Below are 26,721 nucleotides of genomic sequence, written 5' to 3' on the forward strand. Positions count from 1 at the left end.
ACACTAGTTTTGCAAGAGACCTAGACCTATTCTTGGATAATTGCTATTGTAAGGGAGACGGCTCCTCTTCTTGACAGAGAAGATCATCTGATACCACTCAAATTACCCTAAGGAGTGATTTATACTCTCTCAAATAAGAGGTCGAGTTGTAGTACTTAGGGATCGAATTCACAAGGATCTAGGGAACCTAGGAAATCTAATATGATTTGTTAAGCAAGATGGTTTTAGAGTTTTTAAATATAAATTGCAGTTTTATAATGAACAAGTATGTGTTCAATAGCTGGTTTGAGGTTTTGGTGCTTAAAAAGGAAATAGTTAGACTTAGGGTTTTTATTCAGGAAACTTGGGATTATAATCCTACAGATGCCTAATGAGTTGCATGCATGATAATGTAAAGCTCAACTACTTAGTCAACAAGTCCATCAGCGTTCGCAATGTTTGGACTTGTCTATTAACTTGATCTATTTATCTCAACTGTCGTATTTTGATCAATAGAAAGTTTTGATCGATAATCCTATAGGGATATCGATCGATACACCTTTTGCTCCATCGATCGATTATTCAAGTGTGATATCGATCGACGCGCTCACTAAGCTCACTAGATCAGCTCTCGCCTTGCTCATAGCAAGAAACATAGTTCTATTAGAATGTTTTCAGGATGAGAATAAAGCTCTCGCTTTTATCAATCAAATCCAAGGGCAGGTTCTAGGTAGCTAATCTAGACACATGCATTAATGAACAATCCTAAAGATGATTATCACAACTCAGAAATCTATAGTTGGGACTAATCCCTCCTAACCTATTTAAACCCTAAAATCTAACAATGGAACTACTCAGACATGGCTAAGCAATTCATAACAGCAGTTAAGTATAAAAACTTCATTAGAATAGTAAATATATATTCACAAATTATAACTTTGGATCTTCTCTCCAATCTATCAAAATCCTAAAAACCTTTGCTGTGAAAATAATAAAACTAGAAAATCACCCTTTGCCTCTAACATGGCGGCAAAACTTATATAATTAGGGTAAAACTCGTCAAAAGTAATCTTGTAAAATGGTGAAGACTTGGGCTTCATGTTTGCTGTGACCAAACAGGCTTTCTGCGCGCTTCGCTGTCAATCGATACACATATGTGAGTATCAATCGATTATTCCTCTCCAACATCGACCGATGGTCGAGCTCGATGGTCATCTCGGATGCTTGCTCCAAATATCTCCAAAATGCTCCAAAATCATCACTTATCTCTAAAACACTCCTGATCTTATAAATATAATAAATAGACTCTATAATATAATAGTTATTAGTAAAAACACCTATAAACTATGGATGAAAATGGGTCAAATCCATAGTCTATCAACTCCCCCAAACTTACCATTTTGTTTGTCCTCAAGCAAAACAAACATGCAGTCTCTCTGAAAGAGGTTTAAAACAGCAGAGACTCACATGATTTAAAACTTAGAATCATCACTTCTACAATATTGCAATTCACATCTAAAAAGTCATAATCACAAAAGCACATTATACCATATCCTAGCTTAGCAACCAAATTCATCTAGCCAACAACTTAGCAAATCTTGTCTGTCATTCCCCTCTACCAACTTCAGTTCTTAACATAAATAAAAGTGCAGACTTTACCGTGGGGGTATCGATCACATGATGCAAGGACTTTCAAACAAGTATCTGGACCTGCAGGTAAACACTAGTTCATATCCTCTCTCTCTACTAATTTTTTCTCCTAGTCAAAGTCTGCTTATATTAGCAAGATCATTGACCAAGATTAGACAGACTTCCATGAATCAAGCCTTAATGGTGGTTGCCACTAAGTGCTGTTCACTTCTTTTTTACCTATATCCTAGGATTATTTGTGAAGCAAACCTTAATGGTTGTAACTACCAAGTCCTGTTCTAATCCTTTACCATTGAAATTCCTATGAAGCAAGCCTTAATGGTTGTAGCCACCAAGTCATGTTCGAATTCCTTCCTAATAAATCTCTCTATATATATATATTATAATAATAAATATATTTTATTTATAATTTCGAAAATAGAGAGAGAAAGGGTGATAAATCTATATACACAAGGCTTTACCTTCCAGACTTTTTTTGAAAAATCCGATCCCATGCATACCAAGCCCCAAGACAAGCAGTTGTGTCAAGTTTAGTGTTGGAGGTCAGCTTTGGTTCCTTCAAAACAATCTTAGCAAGAGTGGATAGTTGACAGGTTGATCCACTTTAGTATCTTTAGTATTATCTGCAATCAGTAAGTCTAGAATGGTGCTAAAGAGTGGTTAGATATCTAGCAAAATCCAAAAGTTCATAATCCCCATCTTGACTCAATAATATCTTAATTTTGAAAACATTTTAATAAGACTAATAAGTAGATAAATATCAGTAAACCTCCCTCCAGACTTAAACTACATTGTTCCGAGTGTAAACTCAGTCGGAGTATGGTTAGAAATAATTCATAAGGACTCAATATAACAAGTAAGAACGATATACTAGACCGTAATGAATGTCGACCGATGTAATGATGTTGATGTCGGTCGATGCAGGTAAGGCCATGTCGATTGATGTCGATAATTTTGCGTCGGTTGATACTGATGGCAATCGTCTACTCGGTTCTTTTTTTTTTTTTATGACCTGCAATAATTAAAAACAAACATAAATAGTATATTAATAAAAACTTAATAAATATTACCTAATAGTGGGCTGCCTCCCACTCAGCGCTTTGTTATAGTCATTTAGCTTGACTTTGGAGGTGATTTGGCTAGTAACGTTGAAAACTGGGACTTGTTGGAAAACAAGTATCAATCTCTTCTTTGCGCTTGTTGAACCATGTACCAGTGAAGTCTCTCATAGCTTCATCCCCTCTACGCCATTTTTCTTTCATTGTTACAGTTGTGTTTTCCATCCTCTGCAATCTTTCTCCAAGATTCTCCAGGTTGAACTGATGTCTCCTAAGTGTGGCGTAAGTGTCAGCTGAGATATCCTCTCCATGGTAATGTGTGTCGGACCTGTCTGATGCCATCTTTGGTACTAGCCGGCCTCGGTTTGTAGCGTCGTCGACCGATGTTCGATGGTGAATGTCGGTCGATATGTTGTTGCGTCTGTCGATCGATAACGATGCTTCTGGTCGACGAGCAATGTAACTCTGAATCTCCACCAATTCCCTTTCTATAGCCTCAATCTTGGATATCAAATCACTGATGCTAAGATCCATTGGGAAATAGATGTCATCACATCTCCCATCGAGCCTCTCTTCTGTAGTTTCCAGAGCTCTATAGATCTCTTCTACCAACTAATATATCTCCTCTCTGGTGTTAAACTTCTTTTGAAACTTCTTCGTATGTGGGTGTGGTGGACTGTCGTTGATCGATGCTGACATGTGGTTGTCGATCGATGTGTGATTATGCCTGTCGATCGATGGAAGTCGTCTTCTGTCGATCGATGGAGGTCGAGCAACGTCGGTCGCGTGCTGAATTCTGGCTATGTCTTGCTTCATCTCCTCCATGCAAGTAGTTAGCCAACTGATACTATCATTCAATGGATAGTAGACACCATTAAGCTTCATCTGGAAAGCTTCTTTGTTCTTCTCGTGTTCTCCACCGAGTCCGTAGAACATCTCATTGATCTCGTCCTTGGTGTAGATCTCTGGTACCAGCTTTGTCTGTGTGAACAGGTTAGCATGTTCAGGAAGACATATGTAGCTTGGCTCATCTCTTGAAGCTCTTTCAGAAGTGTTCTGATGTCTCTGTTGTGAAAACGAATGGTGTGTCCATCTAGATCTCTGGCGTATCTCCGATCATCTCTATAGACTCCATACTAATCTTTCTCTTCCCAGTAAAATTTCCTGCCATAGAGATCATAAGCTCTTCTGCCGAATTTTGGCTGTCTGGCGACCGATGTTGGGACGGCAACGTTGATCGATGTTTGAGTTGGATGGAGAGATTTTTGTATGAAGTTGTTGTCTATGCCACCAGCTGTGTCATAGAACTCCTTTGTAGCCTTCTGTTCTGGATTGTTGCGGTGATGCATGAACAGATTGTCTGCTCCATTGGCTGTCTGAAGGATATCTGCGATGTCTTCTCGAGATACGTGTAGTGTGCTGCCGTCTATTGCTTTTGCGTAGCCATCAGGGTCCCTGAAAATACCAAATTCTTTTGGAGTTAGAACTTGGTTATCGAATTTATCTTTTTCGCTTACAGTGGTGTTTGGTGTTGGACGGTTGTCGATCGGTGTTTCATTGTTGTTGTCGATCGATTGTTGGTGAAGAGTATCGATCGATGGGCGGATTTCTCTGTCGATTGGATGGCTTGTTCGTGTTCTTTCCCAAGCAGCTTCTACTTGAACCTGGTCTTTTCCATCGCGTTTTTGCATTTTGAGCAGCTCCTCGTCTGTGAAACTGTCTCGTAAATTATCGGCTCCTGGTGCGTTGGTTGTTGTTTCTACTGCAAAGCTTTTGTGGTGATGTTCATCTGCCCAACTGCCAATCGAGTAGTCTCCTTCTTGTGCACGGTTGACTGCAGTGTCGATCAATTTGTAGTAGGCCGTATCGGTCGATGCTCGTTTTTGGTACCGTTGATGAGGTTGAATGTCGATCGATGGCCAACTTGTCATGTCGATCGATGGTGCATTCCTTTTCCAGGAGAAATGATGTAATAGTTTATCTTCCTCATCAAGGATGACTCTGTACTCAGTAGCTCGTTCCTCCTCATAGTCTTCATCATACTTGTCTGTATGCATGTGTTGTCCGGTGTATGCTGCAATAGCGGGATTGTTGTAGTCGTTCTCCCAATCATTTGGACGACTATCGACCGATTCGTCATGTGGTATGTCAGTCGATTTCTGTGGCCACTGTCGATCGATGTTGCTGTGTGAGGCTCGATCGACGCCAGGTAATCTGTCTCATAATCCTCTCCACAGTGGCAAGCTGCAATGATTTCTGGATCATTGATTCTTCTGGAGATCGTCTGTGGCGTCTTGACTGGTATAGGGTCGTAGTGGGCATTAGGATCGATGAGTGTTAGACACAACTGGTTGGCTTGCAAGTTGCACACTGCTCCCACTGTTGATAAGAAAGCTCTCCCAAGTAGTAGAGAAGAGTACCAGTTTAACTTGATGTCCAAGACATGGAAATCAACTGGAACTAGGGCATTACCAATCTGCACCTCTAGGTCTCTCACAATTCCTCCAGAGTTCTTCTAGGAACAATCCACAAAAGTGAATAATTCCTGCAAAGGCTCCACTTGCAGACCCAGATGGTCTGCCATAACCCTAGGTAGGATGCTGACTGATGCTCCTGTGTCGCACAAGGCATGTGAAAATTCAATACCCTTCACCGTGCATGGTATTGCAAATTGCCCAAGATCACTCTTCTTCTTCAATGTAATCCTCATCCTCATCTTTTCTCTAGCTTCACAAAACATTCTCCTGATGTCTTCTTCTTTCTCTCTGGTTTCTCTGAAGAATATCCACATTCTGTGGGTATAATAAGCATCTTCGAATGGCTTATCTATAGGAATCCTGAAGACTCTCTTCCGGAAACTTTCCTTTTCCTTATCATTGCCCCCCCCCCCCTCTTCAGATGTGTCGCCACTCTTTCATTTCTCCTCCTTAGGGTTCTTCCAGTAGGAACCCTATCCTCTTCCATAGGATCTTCTCCATCATCTGAATGTGTCCTGACGGCCTCTGGTGGGTATTAAGTCGTGCAACATCTATCTTTGGCATCTGCACTCAGTGGGTAATAGGTGCTTGTTGATCGATAGGCGCTGGAGGTTGTCGATCGATGGTGGCCTCTGAGTGTCGATCGATGGAGGATTCTCCGTGTCGATTGATGGAGGTATCAGCTCGTCGAGCGATTCTGACTTTATCAGGGCTGGGCGGATGTGGGTGTTTTGCTGCGAACTCCTCGTGAGTTAGAATCTTCATGGCATTGCAAGACGCGGTTAACTCTGTAGGCGTCGTCGATCGATGCTCTGGAGTTCATGTCGATCGATATGGACTGGTGTATGTCGATCGATGTTCGAGGTCTGGCCTCGATCGACACCATTGCGATCCGCCGAAACTCATCAAACTTTCTACCTCGAAATCTCCTTCTTGCAGCTTCTCTTCGTTCACCACTTGCCAAAAATCATCCTCAATGATGGCATTCACGTGGTGTTTCATCACATCATCCCCTACTCCTCTTGTCGAGGTTTCCTGCCTCTTAACAGCATCTCATGTCTGCACAACCTGCTTCTCCAGCTTCTTCACATGAGTGCTCAAAGTCTCAAACTTTGTGTTCAGGTTGGTGTAGACAGAATCTATCTTCCCATTGAAGTCCACTGTCATTTGCTGTTGTACCTCAAGAACCCTATCGAGCATCTCTTCATTCTTGCTATCTTGAGTAGGCGGCGGTGGCTTCTGGTAGTAGGAACTTCCATAATTCCTATTGTTGCTGTAGCTGTTGTTGTAGGGTTTCTGGTACTGTGAATTTTGGTTGAAGTTACTCCTATTTCCATAGGAGTTTCTCTTTCCACTCTGGTTTCCAGAACCTTGGAATCCAGTTCCACCAATGTAGTTCACCTCTTCTTCATCTGCTCTACCCTCTACAGCTTCTGCATCTTTAACAAAGCTGACCTTCTTCCTGAGAAGCTTGTGAACACTATCCAGCTTTGCCTTAACCTCATCCATCTGATCATTCCCAAGGATGGTGGCAGATCTTTTCCTCTCAAAATCAGTGTTCTTGGTGATGTTGCTGGATGCTAGGTTTTCAATAAACTTGACTGCTTCCTCTGGATTCCTGGTGTTGAAGTTTCCATTGCTGGAAGCATCAAGAGCCATCTGGTACTGCACCGCGATGCCTCTGTAGAAAGTTCTGAGCAGTTGTACTTCATTGAATCCATGGTGTGGACAGTCTCTCTGATAGGACTTGAATCTGATCCAAGAGTCCCTGAATGATTCTGCAAGCTCCTGAGTGAATGTAGCAATCTTGCTCCTCAAGTCTTCAGCACGCGTTTCATCAAAGAAATTGCATAAGAATGCATTCTTGATGTCGCTCCAGGATTTAAGAGATCCTGGTTGTAACTGCTTGAGCCAATACAGAGCTTCTCCAGCAAATGAGTACCTGAAGAGCTTGCATAACAGGTAGTCCTCAGAGACTCCCTCGACTCTAATAGCAGAAATCAGATTCTCGAACCTCTCCAGATGGTCCATAGGATGCTCGTGGGATAATCCATGGTAGGAGGAATGGCTGATCTGTTAGTAACTGTCCCACAAGCGTGTAGTACTGCACTTTCAACTCAAAATCCCTCTCGATAGTGGGAGGACGAATGGCTGATCTGTTGGTGTAGTATCGATATGGACGGTTGTAGTCAGCCAACGTTCTGGGTTGCGCAGCCTCATCTACAGGTAAAGTAGTACTTGTAGCATTAGCATCAGGCTCAGGGATTGCAGCCCCCTGGGCATCTATCCTCTGACCTGCTGCATTAGGCAGATGACTCTCCTGGTCATGCAGGTCTCCATTGTTGTCTCGTACAAGTATCAAAGGCGCAACCATGTCTCGCGGCTCAGTATCGATCGATGTCTGGGATGGAGTATCGATCGATGTCGGATGAAGGATGTTGGTCGACGAAAGGTGAGTGTTGTCAGTCGACAGTGGTGAGCGAGTATCGGTCGACAGAACTAGTGTCTGGGTCGACGGTGGTCGAGCAGAATCGAGCGACACACAAGTGGTGTTGTTGGGCATGTACCTGAAAATAGTAGTTGAGTTTCCTTCTTGCTCCTAGTACTGCTGGGCATGTACCTGAAAATCCAAGGGAAATTTTACGTCAGAAACTTAACAAAAATTAGATAAATAGGCGATCAAAGCTCCCCGACAACGGCGCCAAATTTGATACCACTCAAATTACCCTGAGGAGTGATTTATACTCTCTCAAATAGGAGGCCGAGTTGTAGTACTTAGGGATCGAATTCAGAGGGAGCTAGGGAACCTAGGAAATCTAATATGATTTGTTAAGCAAGATGGTTTTAGAGTTTCTAAATATAAATTGCAGTTTTATATTGAACAAGTATGTGTTCAATAGCTGGTTTGAGGTTTTGGTGCTTAAAAAGAAAATAGTTAGACGTAGGGTTGTTGGGGTCAAAATCGGTCACGACAGAATCAATGCCTGAAAGTCCGTAAAAATTGGCATGAACGTTTTTACGAAAAGTAATCTTTGTAAAGAAATCTTTACGAAGAGCCTCGCGATTAAACCTTGTTCAAGTCTCGATTGAATCAAATACCGGCTGTCCCAAGGCAACTGACACGTATCTAAACAAGCCACAGACAAGCTCGAGTATGGCGATCGGACCACAGACAAGCCAAGCACGATCGCTACGAAGCGACCAAGTATGCACACTGATATCCCTTGAAAGCTTGATGCAAATAAACGAAGTTTTGTTCCCGCTTGGTCGCCACGTTGTTGGGGTAAAAAACAGTCGCGATGAAGTTAACACTCAAAACATCCGAAGAAGAAAAATAAGAACTGTCTTCGACAAATAACTTTTCGGAAAAGATTCATTCTTACGAAGAACTTTGCGGAGGAAACACGAGACATCGGAGAAAAGCCCGAATAAGGTCGCACGGTCGCTACATAGCGACCAAACGCACATCCCGCTCGGTCGCTACGTAGCGACCGAGCTCTTCCGAAACGTCGATACGACGCGAGTCCATGCATTCTCGTCTACCCTTCGATGCTATCTCCCGAAGACCGTACCGAACCCATTTCATGTTTTCCGCCATTCGAAGTCATCGATCAAACTTTGCGGGGAAAACCGCGGAAAGTTTGTTCTTTATCGAAAGAAGCCGTAATAAACGCTTCGAATCAAAAAACGGCCCAAAGGGACCTAAGACATGACTTGAGGCACAAAGATCGGGAAAAATGGAATATCCCCATTTTTATGCTATGACGGTTTAAGGGCAGATGCGGAAAAGCGTAAACCGACCTAGGAGCGAGTATATAAAGAGTCCTAGGCGAGAGGCATGAGGAGGGACTTTTTCAGAGAAAAACTTAGCACTTAAAGAAATTAGGCAACTTTCCGTTTTTGTTATTTCGAGCTGCGACTCAATTAGGTTTAGCCGTCTTAGGGTTGCTAGTACTAGGAATCTCGCCGACAGCTCTCGAGCCCAGGCTTATACCTTGTTGTAAACGCTCATACGCAAACTCGGAATAAGACTTCTCTTTGCTCTCTTTTTACGATTTGTATACTTTGTCATTGTTATCTCGTGTTCTGATTGCTTTGCACGTGGTATTAGCAGATATCCAGGACCTCTGGGAAATTAGGGTTCTCCTACTTTCCTAATTTAAACGGAAATCGACAGTGCGAATTTCGGTTCCCACAGTTTGGCGCTAGAAGGAGGGGGGGGGGTACGGATCAATCTAACTCTCAGACCCGAAACGCTTGATCAAAACAATGTCTGGAAATACGAAAGATAAAATCGCATTTTGCAGTATTGCTGGTAAGACAACCCCAGCCGCCACTGCGCCTATGGCCAACGCCTACGCAAACGCAACAGTTCTTGAGAAAATCGAAAACCTTGCTGCGACTTTTCGCCACAAGAAGTGCAATGAAACGAGCTCGCGATTTCGCTTTCTAAACATAAAGGGAAACGAGAAATCTTATCAAACCCCATAAGTTTGGCTCATTAACGAACAAAATAAATCTCAATGCGTAACGGTTTTACCAAAACACGTTTTCCGAAAATATTTCGGAAGGGTAAAACTTGATCTCCCAAAAACCGCAGAAAAACCCTAGGTTAATCGCGGAAAAAGGAAGCGCAACAAATCGATTACGCAGCTCGGTCGCTACGTAGCGACCGAGCACGCACACAGCTCGCTCGCTACGTAGCGACGGAGCACGCACACGGCTCGGTCGCTACGTAGCGACCGAGCTCAAGCCAAGCTCGGTCGCTACGTAGCGACCGAGCACACACACAGCTCGGTCCCTACGTAGCGACCGAGCACACACACAGCCCGGTCTCTACGTAGCGCCCTAGCACGCACACAGCCCGGTCTCTACGTAGCGCCCTAGCACGCACACAGCTCGGTTGCTATGTAGCGACCGAGCTCAAGCCAACTCTCCACTCGCTACATAGCGACCTGACAGGCCTCAGAAAGGTCCTCCTTTGGGTTCTCTTTTGAATCCTCATCGAAACGCTTTTCGTTTCGTCTCAATCGGAGTTTCTGTTGAGATTTTACGACGAAAACAAGTAGGACTCTTCTTGGTTTGCTTCTACTCGCTACTTAGCGACCTGTCAGACCTCCACTCGCTACATAGCGACCTGTCAGTCCTCAGAAAGGTCCTCCTTTGCGTTTTCTTTTGAATCCTCATCGAAACGCTTTTCGTTTCGTCTCGATCGGAGTTTCCGTTGAGATTTTACGACGAAAACAAGTAGGACTCTTCTTGGCTTACTTCTAGTCGCTACGTAGCGACTTGTCAGACCTCCACTCGCTACAAAGCGCCCTGTCAGGCCTCACAAAGGTGTTCTTTCCGTTCTCTTTTGAATCCTCATCGAAACGCTTTTCGTTTCGTCTCAATCGGAGTTTCCGTTGACATTTTACGACGAAAACAAGTAGGACTCTTCTTGGCTTACTTCTACTCGCTACATAGCGACCTGTCAGACCTCCAGTTCGCTACAAAGCGACCTGTCAGGCCTCAAAAAGCTCATTCTTTGTGTTCTCTTTTGAATCCCGATCGAAACGCTTTTCGTTTCGTCTCAATCGGAGTTTTCGTTGAGATTTTACGACGAAAACAAGTTAGAATAGTCTAAACTCCCTGGCTTGCTCGCCCTTACCTCCATCTTTACGTTCTCCTTCGAATCTCGATCGAAACATCTCTTGTGTCGTCTCGATTGGAGTTACCATTGAAACTTTACGATAAAAAACCCGCAAAGACTTGTTTTCTCGCATGGATTCAAATTAATCGTATAAAACGGCATCGGTCAACTTAACACCTTAGCCGCCTCAACTATATGATTACGATTGAACCTTTTTATAAAAATTGACGTCGTTTCTAAGGAGAAGATAACAGTCAAGTTCGGAAGATAAATGTTAAGTTTCGAAGGATAAACACCAATATCGAAAATGGCGAACATACACGAGAAGAGGAAAGGGAAATAAGCAAGCAAAACTGAGAAGAGACAAAACTGCATCTTCGAGAGAACTAAGGTATCTCCGACTTGAAATTTTTTAAATCAGACTTGGAATTTTCGTAGGAAATTACTAAGAAATAAAAACGCGTTTGAGACTGCCATAGAACTTTAGGGAACGTAAAACCTAGATGGATAGTCTAGCGAACTAAGTCTTAGGCGATTTTTCATGTCTCGATATATCGTTCCATAACTGTTCAGCCAGATTTTGCAAACCGATCTAAACTCTTTGAAAATCGAGAAACGACACCACGCATATCAAGCTCGCTTCCTAAAGAGAGAAAAAACTAGAGACATGAACGTCGTCTTAAAACCGATTCGCTACTAGTAATTTTCTCGGAACAGACATATTCCAAGTCGTAAACCTGGAAACAACCAAATCACAGTCCAAGCGTCGTCTTTAAATCGTACCAAATAGGCAAACGACATTCTAAAATTCGTCTAAACGCTAGCAACATATCCAGACGATCATGAACATAATCTCAAAGACTATACATCATTTCTTGTCACAATCATGCGTACAGAAAACCTGTACCAAGATCAAACTGAAACTCGACGATTAGCCAAAGTATTGAAGCCCTTTCCGGCTTTAGAAAGCCAGTTTCGTTTAAAAATTTCTACGAGAAATCTTCATTCACCAAAGCATTTCTTTCAGTTTCCGTTGTACCAAGTGAGTCACGGAAAAGCATCGAAAACATTTGCGACGAAGAAAACTCGAGAATTGATGTAGCATCGTGCACATTAAAAGGAGCACTTTCCTCCCGATGGTTAGCTAGATCCACCTCTGGTTGACCAATTTGTTCAAGAAACGAATGTGTCATGAGAATCCACACAAAAAACCTATAAAAAACGTTATGCGACTAGATCGTATTGAAATAAACTTCGGTAACACTCCATGAGTAACTCCAAGCAACTTTCACCTAAGATCGAAATCACAGCAGAAACGTTTCTCGAAAAACCCGCAGAAACAACGCTACTTTGAAATATGTATACATATCAGCGATTTACATCCTTCGTAAAACCGGTCCCCGTTACTTAAGCAAAAAATCCTTCGTACAATCAGACCAAGTCTTACGAAGAAACTTTCTAAGGTTAACATAACAGGCTTTATGAAGAACCATGCGGCTCGCTGGCTTCTGATTTTCTTTTCCCTCGGTCACATCCAAGAAGGCAGTCTTCCCGCCGCTGAGTCCACACTGGTTATGTAGCAAACCTCTTGGGCTTCGTCTTCCTCAGACAAAAAAGACTCGATTTTCATAAGACTATCGGCCATATTAGCATGCATAACCCCGGCAAACTTGGCCTATCAATCTCGACAAGCGCTCTTTGGCCCTCGGTCAATTACTCCTTCCACTAAAGGTCCAAACCAATATTTTCCATCCCCTTTAAGGACGATCATAAACTAACATGGCCGTAAATGTTAAAGTACCATGGTCTAATCCTTGACCTACAACATCCTTGGCTATCTGAGTGAACACATCCCTCACGCCAAGCCAAACTATTTGAGAAACCATCGCTCCATCACTTAGCAGCTAAACAACAATCTATGATTTGTCTAAAAACGTCGTGTGACTATTAAGAGAATAATTATCGTATAGCCCACGGTCGGAAGTCATATGATAAATTCTTCGTAACGAAACTCAGTACTAACAACCAAACGGTTAACGGAAAATCTACACTTTTCGAAAATTGACCGAGTTCAATACGCTCCACAATTCACTTTAACCCCGCAACGTTTTACCCATAATACGCGGCATGTAAGGAAAAATTCATAACAAAGCTTCTAGAGCTATACGAAACATCCGCAAAACTGCACGAAATAGATTTCGGAAGGCCAACACTTCACAAAGCACTATAAAGGAAAATGGTTCTTCCCATGGACAAATTTACGCGACACCTCAGTCCTAATTCCTCGATCGCAAATCAAATTATTAGCATCCAAACAGGAACAATAATTTTGGCTGCGAACATCCGTAGTCAAACCAGAATGTTTCTCAAACGCAGGGCTAAGACTAAACCCTTGCAACATCGCGAAACATCTTCAAGCCCGCGAACATTTCAAGCACGAAACGCGGCATATGAAAGAATAACAAATCTTCAGCATCGCCAGACGTCGCAGACGCCTGAAGATTCATTCTTCGACGAAATTTCCTTCCTCGATAAAAACACCTTCTTGGAAGACCAGACAGCCATACGCACTAACATCTTCTCAAAACATATCCTTCACGAAGACTCAAAATGGTAATTTTTACCACTAAGTTTGTTGCTGATCACAACAAACTCTTAACGTCCTAAACAGACTTAGCCATCTCGTAGAGATGACTCTCGTACATCCGACACAAGGATAATAGCGCTACCAAAAAAATCCAAAATTTTTGGTCAGCACTTCCAGGAGGCTTAAAAAGTGTCCTTGGAGAGATGCTCGGTTCCAACCATACAAGTCGTATAAGCCGAGAACCTATCGCAGATTTTAAATCGGTATGTAATCAGGATGAAACTTAAACGGGATACGTAAGTCGAATTAGTCATCGCACACTCTAAAACCAGGAGTAAACCTAGGTCTTGCCCTAACCCCAGCGCACTGGTCTCTAACATCTCTATACATAGTATCAAACACCCTGATACGAGATCCCACAATTTGTCTAGTTGCCAATATTCGAGCGTCTTCAGAAATCCCGCAAGTTTACACACTGCGGAAAATTCTCGAAACAGATCACGGATATAGCAGTTCACACAGAGTTAGATTACGAGATGACAACTCATAGTCTTCCTTCTGCACCCATATAAAATGCCATCGGCAGCAACACGCCTGATAACCTCTACATAAAAACTAGACCGTAAAGGTCTCGCTGGAAAACTAGTCATAAGAACCTTAACTCCAAGACGAACTACGAAAGGCTTGATCCCTTCAACAAGGGTACGTAGGCAGCCATCATAAGGCGCAGCCCCAATCTTATCTCGTTCTACTTTTAGAAGAGCGAGAAGACCACTTACCATGGACCATTTCGACCATTAATTCCGCCTAACTCACCTAACTTGCCTAACTTACCAAGCCACTCGCTAGAACCTCACGCTAGAAGCTCATGGTTCTAACGAGCTGGGGGGCTAACTGTTGGGGTCAAAATCGGTCACGACGGAATCAATGCCTGAAAGTCCGTAAAAATCGGCCTGAACGTTTTTACGAAAAGTAATCTTCGTAAATAAATCTTTACGAAGAGCCTCGCGATAAAACCTTGTTCAAGTCTCGATTGAATCAAATACCGGCTGTCCCAAGGCAACTGACACGTATCTAAACCAGCCATGTACAAGATCGAGTATGGCGATCGGTCCACGGACAAGCCAATCACGATCGCTACGAAGCGACCAAGCATGCACACTGATATCCCTTGAAAGCTTGATGCAAATAAACGAAGTTTTGTTCCCGCTTGGTCGCCACGTTGTTGGGGTCAAAAACGGTCGCGATGAAGTTAACACTCAAAACATCCGAAGAAGAAAAACAAGAACTGTCTTTGACAAATACCTCTTCGGAAAAGATTCACTCTTATGAAGAACTTTGCGGAGGAAACACGAGACATCGGAGAAAAGCCCGAATAAGGTCGCATGGTCGCTACATAGCGACCAAACGCACATCCCGTTCGGTCGCTATGTAGCGACCGAGCGCACGTCCCGCTCGGTCACGGTCGCTACGTAGCGACCGAGTTCAAGCCAAGCTCGGTCGCAACGTAGTGACCGAGTGCGCGTCCCGATCGGTTGCTACGTCCCGAAGTCATCGATCTTCCGAAACGTCGATACGACGCGAGTCCATGCATTATCGTCTTCCCTTCGATGCTATCTCCCGAAGACCGTAGCGAACCCATTTCATGTTTTCCGCCATTCGAAGTCATCGATCAAACTTTTCGGGGAAAACCGCGGAAAGTTCGTTTTTTATCGAAAGAAGCCGTAATAAACGCTTCGAGTCAAAAGACGGCCCAAAGGGACCTAAGACATGACTTGAGGCCCAATTTATGATTTCTTAACCAACAGCCCGTAAGCCGCATGACGGTTTACACTTGGTTCGAAAGGGAAGATAAATGTCAAGTTTCCGCGGATAAATACGAAATTTGGAAGATAATTACGAAGATCGGGAAAAATGGAATATCCCCATTTTTATGCTATGATGGTTTAAGGGCAGATGCGGAAAAACGTAAACCGACCTAGGAGCGAGTATATAAAGAGTCCTAGGCGAGAGGCATGAGGAGGGACTTTTTCAGAGAAAAACTTAGCACTTAAAGAAATTAGGCAACTTTCCGTTTTTGTTATTTCGAGCTGCGACTCAATTAGGTTTAGCCGTCTTAGGGTTGCTAGTACTAGGAATCTCGCCGACAGCTCTCGAGCCCAGGCTTACGATTTTTATACTTTGTCATTGTTATCTCGTGTTCTGATTGCTTAGAGCGTGGTATTAGCAGATATCCGGGACCTCTGGGAAATTAGGGTTCTCCTACTCTCCTAATTTAAACGAAAATCGACAGTGCGAATTTCGGTTCCCACAAGGGTTTTTATTCAGGAAACTTGGGATTATAATCCTACAGATGCCTAATGAGTTGCATGCATGATAATGTAAAGCTCAACTACTTAGTCAACAAGTACATCAGCGTTCGCAATGTTTGGACTTGTCTATTAACTAGATCTATTGATCTCAATTGTCGTATTTTGATCAATAGAAAGTGTCGATCGATAATCCTATAGGGATATCGATCGATACACCTTTTGCTCCGTCGATCGATTATTCAAGTGTGATATCGATCGACGGGCTCTAGTCAAGCTTTATGCGCGGGTTGAATAATAGCTTACTAAGCTCACTATATCAGCTCTCGCCTTGCTCATAGCAAGACACATAGTTCTATTAGAATGTTTTCAGGATGAGAATAAAGCTCTCGCTTTTATCAATCAAATTCAAGGGCATGTTCTAGGTATCTAATCTAGACACATGCATTAATGAACAATCCTAAGATAATTATCACAACTCAGCAATCTATAGTTGGGGCTAATCCCTCCTAACCTATTTAAACCCTAAAATCTAACAATGGAACTACTCAGACATGACTAAGCAATTCATAACAGCAGTTAAGTATAAAAACCTCATTAGAATAGTAAATATATATTAATGGAGTTCCAATCACAAATTATAACTTTGGATCTTCTCTCCAATCTATCAAAATCCTAAAAACCTTTGCTGTGAAAATAATAAAACTAGAAAAGCACCCTTTGCCTCTAACATGGCGGCAAAGCTTATATAATTAGGGTAAAACTCGTCAGGGGTAATCTTGTAAAATGGTGAAGACTTGGGCTTCAAGTTGGCTGTGACCAAACAGGCTTTTGTGCGCTTCGCTGTCGATCGATACACATATGTGAGTATCGATCGATTATTCCTCTCCAATATCGACCGATGGTCGAGCTCGATGGTCATCTCGGGTGCTTACTCCAAATATCTCCAAAACGTTCAAAAATCATCATTTATCTCCAAAACACTCCTGATCTTATAAATATAATAAATAGACTCTATAATACAATAGTTATTAGTAAAAACACCTATAAATTATGGATGAAAATGATTCAAATCCATACTCTATCATCATCTTGAACCCTATTGATTTATCTTTGGATTTATATGCATTATTATTCAGTTATCATGTCTAGTTCATCTTGTGCTATGGCTGAGTAGTCGGATAGCTTGTTTAGGGTTTTAGGGTGTTAATCGCAAGGCTAAACATAAATAAGCGACACTATTGTGTCTTCGTTCATCCCGGCTCTTAATTCTAGCTCTAACCTGATCACTTACTGCTAGATCTTAGGTTTAATCTGCTCAGTAACCGTGAAGTAGGTTGCTTGATGTTTAATGGATGAGCGCACATCTCTAGTCAGCGAAAGTAGATACTAGAGTGCTCGATGAACCTATCGGACTTGATCTCTATTTCTTGTAATCGATCCTTGATCCAAACGACATTTTAGGCATCAAGGTCAAACCGCAAAGGGAACAACACCACGACAGTGTGCTGTTCTACCTGAGTGATCTGTGTTCTAGATTGTGCTTCAAGGAGCTTGAATAAATGTTTGGTTAAGCTTTGACACCCGATGAGAAACCCTAGATCAGCTTATCTTTAATATTGAATTTTAAATATCTGAAATCATTTACTTTACTTGCACGTCACCACTTAATTCATACCCCCACTTTGAGTTTTAGCTAAGTTAAAAACTTATAAGAATAAAGTGTAGACTGGTCCTCTGGATTGAATCTCAAATACTACAATTACCACTGTTAACTTGACAGTAGGAAAAGTTCAGTTTTAGTGTGTCAAGTTTTAGCGCCGTTGCCGGGGACCATATATTTTACCTTTATTTTTCAGTTCTATATTTAGTCTAAGACATCTAACTTGCTTCTCTCTCTTTGTTTCAGCCACTGATCCAGGTGCATGACCGGTAGACATATTCGGAGCAACGCACAAGGACCATTCTTCACGCTAAGTAACGAAGAGCTCGCAAGATTAGAAAGACAGAACTGTCAACAACCGTGGCCTAATAACATCACAATGGATGATCCAGCAGGCCAGAATGATCTAACTGCTGCAATGGCGCTCATGCAACAACAGATGCAGCAGATGCAACAGACCATCAACGCACAAGAAGCTGCTCTCCAAGAAGCTACCGAACTCGCTGCTCAGCAAGTTGAGCAACAAGGCGCTCCCATCGGAGAGCGGAACTTTCCGCGAAACTTCCCTACCACTCGCTCTGCCATCATGTCCCCTCCCTGCACTCGACAAGATTATGAAATCAAGCCTGCTTTGATCGGCCTGGTGCAGAAAAAAATGTTCAACGGTCTCGCGGCTGAAATCCCTTTGGACCACATCGAGAACTTTGAGAGAGTTTGCAACTTCTCTCGCGCGAATGGAGTGCCACCAGGCTACGTCAAATGTATGTTGTTCCCATTCTCCTTGGATGGGAAAGCATCTTGCTGGCTATCCTCTCTCCCGAATGGTACACTTACTACATGGGAACAAGTCAGAGCAGCGTTCTTAAGCCACTTCTACACAAAGACGAAAACCACAGCTCTGAGGCATAAAATCTCCAATTTTAAGCAAAAGACCGACGAGCCTTTCTATGATGCTTGGAAGCGTTACAAGGTGTACCGAAGGGAATGCCCTCACCTTGGGTTTGAGGATGACTACATACTGGAAGTTTTCTATGATGGAGTGAGCTATGAGTTTCGCAATGCTCTTGATTCCTCGAGCAATGGAGATTTCATGACCCAAACAACACCAGGCGCATTCGCACTGATCGAAAATATGGTGTCCAGCTCCCTCGACAAGAACAAGGAAAATGAGCGCTCCAAAAGCGTAAACAGCATAGACGACCTCACGGCTAAGGTTGATCAGCTGTTGAATGGTAATCAGAGCCAAGTGTTCATCATGGAGGAAGTTGCATCAGAGAACAATGTTTTAGACGCCACACCTAAAAGGGACAATACCATGGATGATCAGCAAGAAGTGAGCTACGTCAATGGACAAGGATGGCAGTACAAGAACTACCACCCAAACACCAAAGTTAGGAACAATCCTCACCTCTTTGCGTATCCTAAGACTGACAAACCGATTGACAACGCGCAGAACAGTCAAGGACAGAACAGCGGCTATCAGAAACCGTACCAAGGAAGAACATATGTCATGAGCCAGGCGCAGCACAACCAGTTCCAGAACCAAAAACAACAGACTGCTCAACAAACAGCTCCTTCGCCAGCGATTGCTCCGCAAGACGAGATGAAGAGTCTAGCGACGATGATGCAGCAGTTGCTCCAGGGTCAGCAAATTCAAGGGAAAGCGCTGAATCAAGTCACCACCAACATCAAATCCAGGATGAACCACATGTTCAATGACTTGAGTACCAAATACGACAATGTAGCCAGCCATATGCGTCAGATGGACGTTCAGATCGCGCAGATTACCGAGAGCGTCAAGAGGCAGCAAGGTACTCTACCTGGAAAGACCGATAAGAACCCTAAGGAATGCAGTGCCGTAGCGCTAAGGAGTGGAAGAATACTACCGGATGCAGTCCCCAAGAAGTTGTCAGCAGCGGAGAAGGGTAAGCAAAAGGAGGGTGAGCAACCACGATCTGAAGCACCCCCTTTGTCTGACGAGGAACCAGAATAGTCTGGTGAGACTGACCCAACCCCTGTCGCTACACCTGTCGTGCCTGTTCCTCCGCGCAAATACACCCCTAAGGTTCCATACCCTGTTCCAGCAAAGAAATCTCGCAAGGATCGGGAGGAGACAAAGTGTAAAAAGATGCTAGAGGATCTAACTATCAAGTTACCTCTTATGGATGTGATCCAGATGATGCCTTCTATGCGCAGTTTGATGAAAGGTGTTATCTCTGGAAAGATAACTGGGGACAGCGAGCTGTTGTTGGTTTCGAAGGAGTGCACTGCGGTACTTCAGAACAGGCCGATTAAGAAATTGGATGATCCAGGCAAGTATGTTCTCTCGATACAAATTGGGAAAACAGTATTCGCTTGTTCTCTATGCGATCTGGGTTCCAGTGTCAACCTCATGCCTTACTCCGTGGCAAAACGACTGGGTTTCACAGACTTCAAACCGACAAGAATCTCTCTGGTGTTCGCCAATAGATCAGTCAAGTCACCGGTGGGTATTCTGGAAGATCTCCATGTCCGAGTGGGCAACACCTTTGTTCCGACAGATTTTGTGGTTCTGGAGGTTGAAGAGGAACCAAAAGATCCACTCATCATGGGTCATCATTTGTTGTGCACAGCTGGTGCGATCATTGATGTTCGACAAGGAAGGATTGATCTTCACCTAGGAGATATTGCGATGAAGTTCGAGATGAAGAAATTGCTGAAGAAACCGATGCTGGACGCGCAGACCTACACAGTTGAGGATGAAGATCAGGCGATATTCACTTAAGAAGGAATGATTGAGGAAATCTTGACCGACGATCCACTCGAACTAGCCCTGACCCGATCTGAGACCGAGCACAACGTCATGAGCGTGGATGCAGACGGGTACAACAAGATTCTTGACTCTGCCAGAAGCATGGAGAAGCTTGTCACCTATCTAAGTCTGGGGGAGAAAGACGAGAGCAATCAAGGCAGTGCAATCGGAGGAACCGCTTCGAAAAGCGCTACAAAGCCGAACATGCAGCTCGACGATCCATGGAGCAAACTGAAAGCTCTAAAGACCGAGCTCAAATCCCACCCTACGGGGCTCAGATACGCGTTCTTGGGACCAAATTCCACTTATCCTGTTATTGTGAACTCTGAATTGAACAATGTGGAAACTACTAAACTTTTGTGTGAGCTTAGAAAGTATCATAAAGCATTAGGATATTCTCTATCTGACATTCATGGCATCTCACCTGATCTGTGCATGCGTAGAATACACCTAGAAGATGAATCAATGACTTCTATAGAACATCAGAGGACGTTAAATCTGAATCTGAAAGATGTTGTAAAGAAAGAGATAATGAAACTTCTAGAGGCTGGTGTGATCTACGCTATCTCCGATAGCAATTGGGTCACCCCTGTTCATGTAGTTCCTAAGAAATGTGGCATAACTGTCATAACAAATGAAAATAATGAATTGATCCCTACTCGAACTATAACTGGACATCGCATGTGCATTGATTTTCGCAAATTGAATGCTGCGACTCGCAAGGATCACTTTCCACTCCGTTTCATTGATCAGATGCTTGAAAGATTGGCTAACCACCCATACTATTGCTTTTTAGATGGTTATTCAGGTTTCTTTCAGATTTCCATACGGCACGTTTGCCTACAGGAGAATGCCATTCGGCTTGTGCAATGCTCATGCGACCTTTCAACGTTGCATGATGTCTATTTTTACTGATCTGATCGAGGATATAATGGAAGTTTTCATGGATGACTTTAGTTTCTATGGAAGCTTCTTTTCTGTTTGTTTGAAAAACTTGTGCAGGGTGTTGAAGCGATGCGAGGAGAAAGATCTGGTGCTCAACTGGGAGAAGTGCCACTTCATGGTCAAGGACGGGATTGTTCTCGGACACAAGATCTCCGAGAAGGGAATCGAGGTTGATAAGTCAAAGATCGAGGTGATGATGAGCTTGCAACCACCAGCATCATTTAAGGGAATCAGAAGCTTCTTGGGGTACGCCGGTTTTTATAGGAGGTTCATCAAGGATTTCTCAATGATCGCAAGACCACTCACTAGACTGCTCTACAAGGACACCAAGTTCGAGTTTGATAGCGATTGCTTGAATGCTTTCCATACGATAAAAGGAGCCTTGATCAGTGCACCAGTGGTTCAGCCTCCAGACTAGGACTTACGTTTTGAGATCATGATAGATGCAAGTGATTTCGCAGTGGGAGCAGTGCTGGGACAGCGGAAAGATAAGAAATTGCATGTGATCTACTATGCGAGCAGGACAATGGATGAAGCCCAATGCCAATATGCCACAACCTAGAAGGAGCTTTTAGCCATTGTCTATGCGTTCGAGAAATTTAGGTCCAACCTTTTAGGTTCTAAAGTGATAGTGCACACGGATCACACGGCTCTGAGATACTTTCTGACCAAGAAAGATGCCAAACCGCGCCTGCTCCGATGGATCCTCCTACTCCAAGAATTCGATCTTGAGATCAAGGATAAGAAGGGGATTGAAAATGGATTTGCAGATCATGTTTCAAGAATGAAGATCGACAAAGAAAATGATCTCGACGACAGTCTCCCCGAAGAACAAGTCTACGCGATTGGTCTGTATGTCGAGAACAAATTGGATACCCTTGCCACAGACTGTTCTGCTGATTGTTCCGCAGACTGTTCCTCGGATTGCTCTGCAGACTGCTTCACAGACAAGGAACACTTTGTTGCTGCTATCAAGAAGAGATATTCCCACCTATTTTGGTTTGCTGAGATAGCTAATTTCTTAGCTGCAGAGAAGGAACCAATTGAGTTTACTGGGAATGAGAAGAGAAAATTCCTGAGGGATGCAAAAACTCTACTTTTGGGATGAACCGTTCCTGTGTCGACACTGCAAGGATGGAGTGTTCCGACGATGTGTTCCCGAAGCTGAGATTCCAGAGATCCTGCATCACTGCAACGGTTCTTCTTATGCCGGACACTTTGCGGCATTCAAGACCGTCTCCAAGGTCTTGCAAGCCGGCTTCTGGTGGCCCACAATGTTCTGTGATGCTCAAGCTTTCATCTCTAAATTCAATTTGTGCCAAAGACAGAGGAACATCAGCAAGAGGAACGAGATGCCTCAGAATTTCATACTTGAGATTGAGGTGTTCGACTGTTGGGGAATAGATTTCATGGGACCATTCCCACCTTCGTACAAGAACGAGTACATTCTATTCGCGGTGGACTATGTCTCAAAGTGGGTAGAAGCAATCGCCAGCCCCACTAATGACGCGCGTGTTGTGACCGAGATGTTCAAAACCATAATATTTCCAAGGTTTGGAGTACCTAAAGTGGTCATAAGCGATGGAGGCACCCACTTCATCAACAAGGTTTTCCAAGGCCTCTTGAAGAAGAACGGTGTCAAAAATAAGGTTGCAACCGCATATCATCCGCAGACAAGTGGCCAAGTGGAAGTGTCTAATAGAGATATCAAGAGTAGCCTACAGAAAACAGTCAGAACTACATGAAAGGATTGGTCTCTCAAATTAGATGATGCACTTTGGGCTTACAGAATAGCTTACAAGACGCCACTTGGGACCACTCCATATCACCTGGTTTATGGCAAGGCGTGTCATCTCCCAGTGGAGCTTGAGTACAAGGCGGCATGGGCTGTCAAACTGCGCAACTTCGATGTCAAATCAGCCAAGGAGAGGCGGTCCATCCAGATTTACGAGCTCGAAGAGATCAGGCACCTGGCTTATGAGAGCACAAAAATCTAGAAGGAAAAAATCAAGGCATATCATGACAAGCGGATCATTAGCAGAAGCTTCGAACCGAATGATAAGGTCTTGGTTTTCAACTCCAGGCTGAAGCTGTTCTCTGGGAAGCTGAAGTCCTAATGGGGGAGAGTTCGTTATTAATGGACAGCATCTTAAGCCATACCTTGCTGAAACAACAATCGCAGAAGGTGAAGAAATTCCCTTATGTGATCCCTCCACAGCCTAATTTGCTACCCAAAGTCAAGCTAATGACTAAAATCGAGCGTTTGGTGGGAGGCAACCCACTGGTAAGTGTAAATATGTTTTTCTTTCCAAAATTTTCTGTAGTTTGTTTTGAAATTTGTTCTAGGAAAAAGAAATCCAAAATTTCCAGGAGGAACAATCCGCAGACTGTTCTCGCTGGAGAACAGCCGCTCCTTCTGGTATGTCTTCGGACCCAAAAAATAAAAATAAAATAATAAAAAAAGAAAAAAGAAGGGGGAGCGGTTAGGGTTTGTCTATTAAAGGCAACCCACTCCACTCCCCCACTTAGCCCAAAGTCGCCGCACACTCCCTCTCCTTAACGATAAAACCCTAAGTCAAAATTTTAAACCTAATCGATTGTCAAGATTTTGGTTCTAACTCTTTGGGTTTTCGAGTTCAATTATGTTTTTGCAGTCCTCTCTCTCAATCAAACATGGTAACAAATCGAATTCTCTCGCAATCGTGCATGCAAATCGCGATTCGCAGTTCTCTCCTTTTTTTTCCTCTTCTAAGCGCTTTAAATCGATATTTGTTGGCAACATCACTTGAATGAATACATCTTAAGATTGTTAGAATGATAGAAAAATCAAAAGTGAGAATACACTTGAACCATCTTTTTTAGAGTTTTGACTGAGAATCGCGACTGTTAGCAAGTTTAGGTGATGCGGTTTCTTTGAGATTTCTGATTGACTGCTGATTGATTTATGGTGATTCACGGGTTATTATTCTTCATGTTATGATTGGGTTGTTTGGAAATTGAATCGATTTGAGTTTATTTGAGAATGGGTATGATTCCATCCTTTTCTAGACAACCCACGAACGCTACTAACCCACAACCACTTGCTTTCTTTTGCAGATGCCTCCATGGACCAAGCAAAAGTCGGTTAAAATCCCCAAGATCACCCGCGACAACTATGTGCCGCCTCCTAACCACAATGCTCCGGCTTCATACCCATGGCCGCGCAAGGACCAAGAGGGTCAGCCAATCAACGTCGATGATCCGATGCTCCTCGATTTCAACTAGGAGGGATGGGATAAGGAGTCTGCGAACCGGTACAACTCACTCCTTAACATCGAGATCCTCCCCACTCGTTTCGGTCACGCGGACACCCTTGTCTCCCTTGGTCTCGACACGGATGTGTTCGAAACGCTCCACGCCATGGGGATTGCTCCTCTATGCTACCGAACTCACGAGCTCTACCCGGATCTCGTTCGCCAAGTGCTCGCTACAGCTCACATTGGGTACGACAACCACTCCAAGCCAACATATGAGAACTGTTCCTTCTCATTCATGGCCGACGGCAAGTTCTGCTCTCTTTCGCTCGACAAGCTCAACGAGATTTATGAGATCTCGGACAAGCATAGAGAGGTGGCGGTGATTAACAAGTTCACGCCAACAGATCATTTTTGGGACCTCATTGCGAACGGAACATTCACATCCCGAAAGGCGTACTAGTCCCAGATCAGAAACCCTACTCTAAGGGTGATTGCAAAGATGGTCTCCAACCTATTGTTCGCTAAGGATCAGACCTCTAAGGTCACCAAGGGAGAGCTGCAGATGTTGTACGGGCTTGAGGACGAGATCCACAGAGCTAGGTACATCCCAATCTAGTCGTTAACACTAACCCTGGGTACCATCTCATATGGATGCTCTATACGCGATGAGACTGTTTGATGCAAGCCGAGAACAAGTCCGAGGGGAAAAAGGATCGCTGTGGTAGCCTACTCACTCCTCTCTTCAAGTACTTTGGGATCAATCTCCGTTCATACGCGGTCAATCATTAGATCGAGTACATCGACACCCCTTATCTGATCGCTTGCCACATCCTCCGCGACGAGTGCACCTACAAGTTTGCGGACAAGGAGGTAAACGTGTTGTACTGCAAGCTCCCGTAGCCACACCTCACCAACTTCAGCACGATCGTGAACATCCGCTTCTTACCTGACCCAGAGTTCCTTTGCGCGGATCCGCGAGCACCGCCCCCTGATCATGACATGGATGATGTAGAGGACATCACACCAGACGAGGACACCGCCTATGATCTGGGCCCACTCAATGATGACGCAGACGATGCGACATACTGCCGCTGGATGGTTAACTCCCAGCGTAAGAACAACAGCCTCATGAAGAGGATCCTCAGAGCAATCACAGGTGGTTGTTTCAGTGGCCAAGAGGGCAGGACTTCCGCGCAAGAGCACACTCCGCAGCTATCACACAACCCAGGCAAGGAACCGGTTGGATCTTCTGCAGCTGGAGAGCGCCTACCGCGGAACAGGAGGGTCGCTCCGAGAGCGGGGAGTCAGACTGATCCAGCCCCATCATCTTATCTCATTGTGTTATCCATCTAAACAATTTATTTTCCTGCTTTTTATTCGCTTTTATTTGGTTTGTTTTAGCTTTCCTCGAATTTATTTTCACAACAAGGGATGGTGTGAAGTAAGTCTGGGGGAGGCGATTGTGTGAAACTAATCTCCCTTCTGTTTCTTTTGGCTTTTATGTTTGAGTCAGTCCTTGTGTTTTTATAGAGTCAGTCCAAACTCTTGTGGGAATTAGGACCCTATTCTGTGATGATCTTTTAACCACCTCGTGCTTTAACTTTCTTATTCAGTGACCTTAGCAGTGACGAAAGACCCACACTTGGACCTGGAACAATCCAGACTTATCTCACTTGACTCTCCAGAAGTTTTCAGCCGATCGGGTTACACTGGGTAGACTTAACTCCACCTAACTTGAACCTAATATTGACTGCAATTTCCTCTTGTAATGGACATTAGATTAGGGAAACGAGACCTACACTTAGGGCTTCTTACTCTTTTCATCGATCTTGCTGATCCTGAGTGGCTAGCTCATTTTTAGCTAGTTCCTACCTTGCACCTAAGCCTTTATTCCACCTTCATGCATTATGTTTTCAGTTTCATATGTGCAGATATGTGCAAAAAGGTTAGAGAGGAAAGGATTGACACAACCTCTTACTCGTTATCGTTGCAAAGGTTCGAACAGAACAAGGAGAACAGTCAGTTTAAGCAGTCGGAACAACTGCCCCAGAACATTCAGTAAAGAACAAGGGAGAACTAGCAGAGTCGCCAATCATTCCATGCATCATCTCCTTCGCCGTCACACCATCATCTTGATCTCATATTTTGTATTCAGTTAAAAAAAATGTGTATATATTCTTTTATATGAGATCACTGATGGAGAAGGAGGACTAAAACGAGCAGACGTCAATAGCTGGTTAGAGCTAGACAAGGAATAAGTTTATGCTCGGCTGTTCGCTCTTCGATGAGATTGATCGCAACTACTTCTACTTTTTTGACATACCGAGATTTTGAATAAGAGCTCTCCTTTAGATACCATGAGAACTACAGCAGAACAACCAAGAAAAGAGAACC

At 43.6% G+C, this 26,721-nt stretch overlaps 1 protein-coding gene and 1 non-coding gene across 2 annotated transcripts; one reads left to right on the top strand and one right to left on the bottom strand.

Moving 5' to 3' along the window:
• Positions 1–18,250: 18,250 nt before the first annotated feature.
• On the bottom strand, positions 18,251–18,357 carry LOC125586695. The gene has a single exon (XR_007323231.1). It is a non-coding gene; the product is annotated as a small nucleolar RNA R71 (small nucleolar RNA).
• Positions 18,358–19,483: 1,126 nt separating this feature from the next.
• On the top strand, positions 19,484–20,119 carry LOC106362514. The gene has a single exon (XM_013802407.1). It carries the CDS (start codon positions 19,484–19,486, stop codon positions 20,117–20,119), a length of 636 nt encoding a protein of 211 aa, XP_013657861.1.
• The last annotated feature ends 6,602 nt before the right edge of the window (positions 20,120–26,721 follow it).

The sequence above is a fragment of the Brassica napus genome, chromosome C4 (assembly GCF_020379485.1).
Source record: "Brassica napus cultivar Da-Ae chromosome C4, Da-Ae, whole genome shotgun sequence".
Classification (NCBI taxonomy): domain Eukaryota; kingdom Viridiplantae; phylum Streptophyta; class Magnoliopsida; order Brassicales; family Brassicaceae; genus Brassica; species Brassica napus.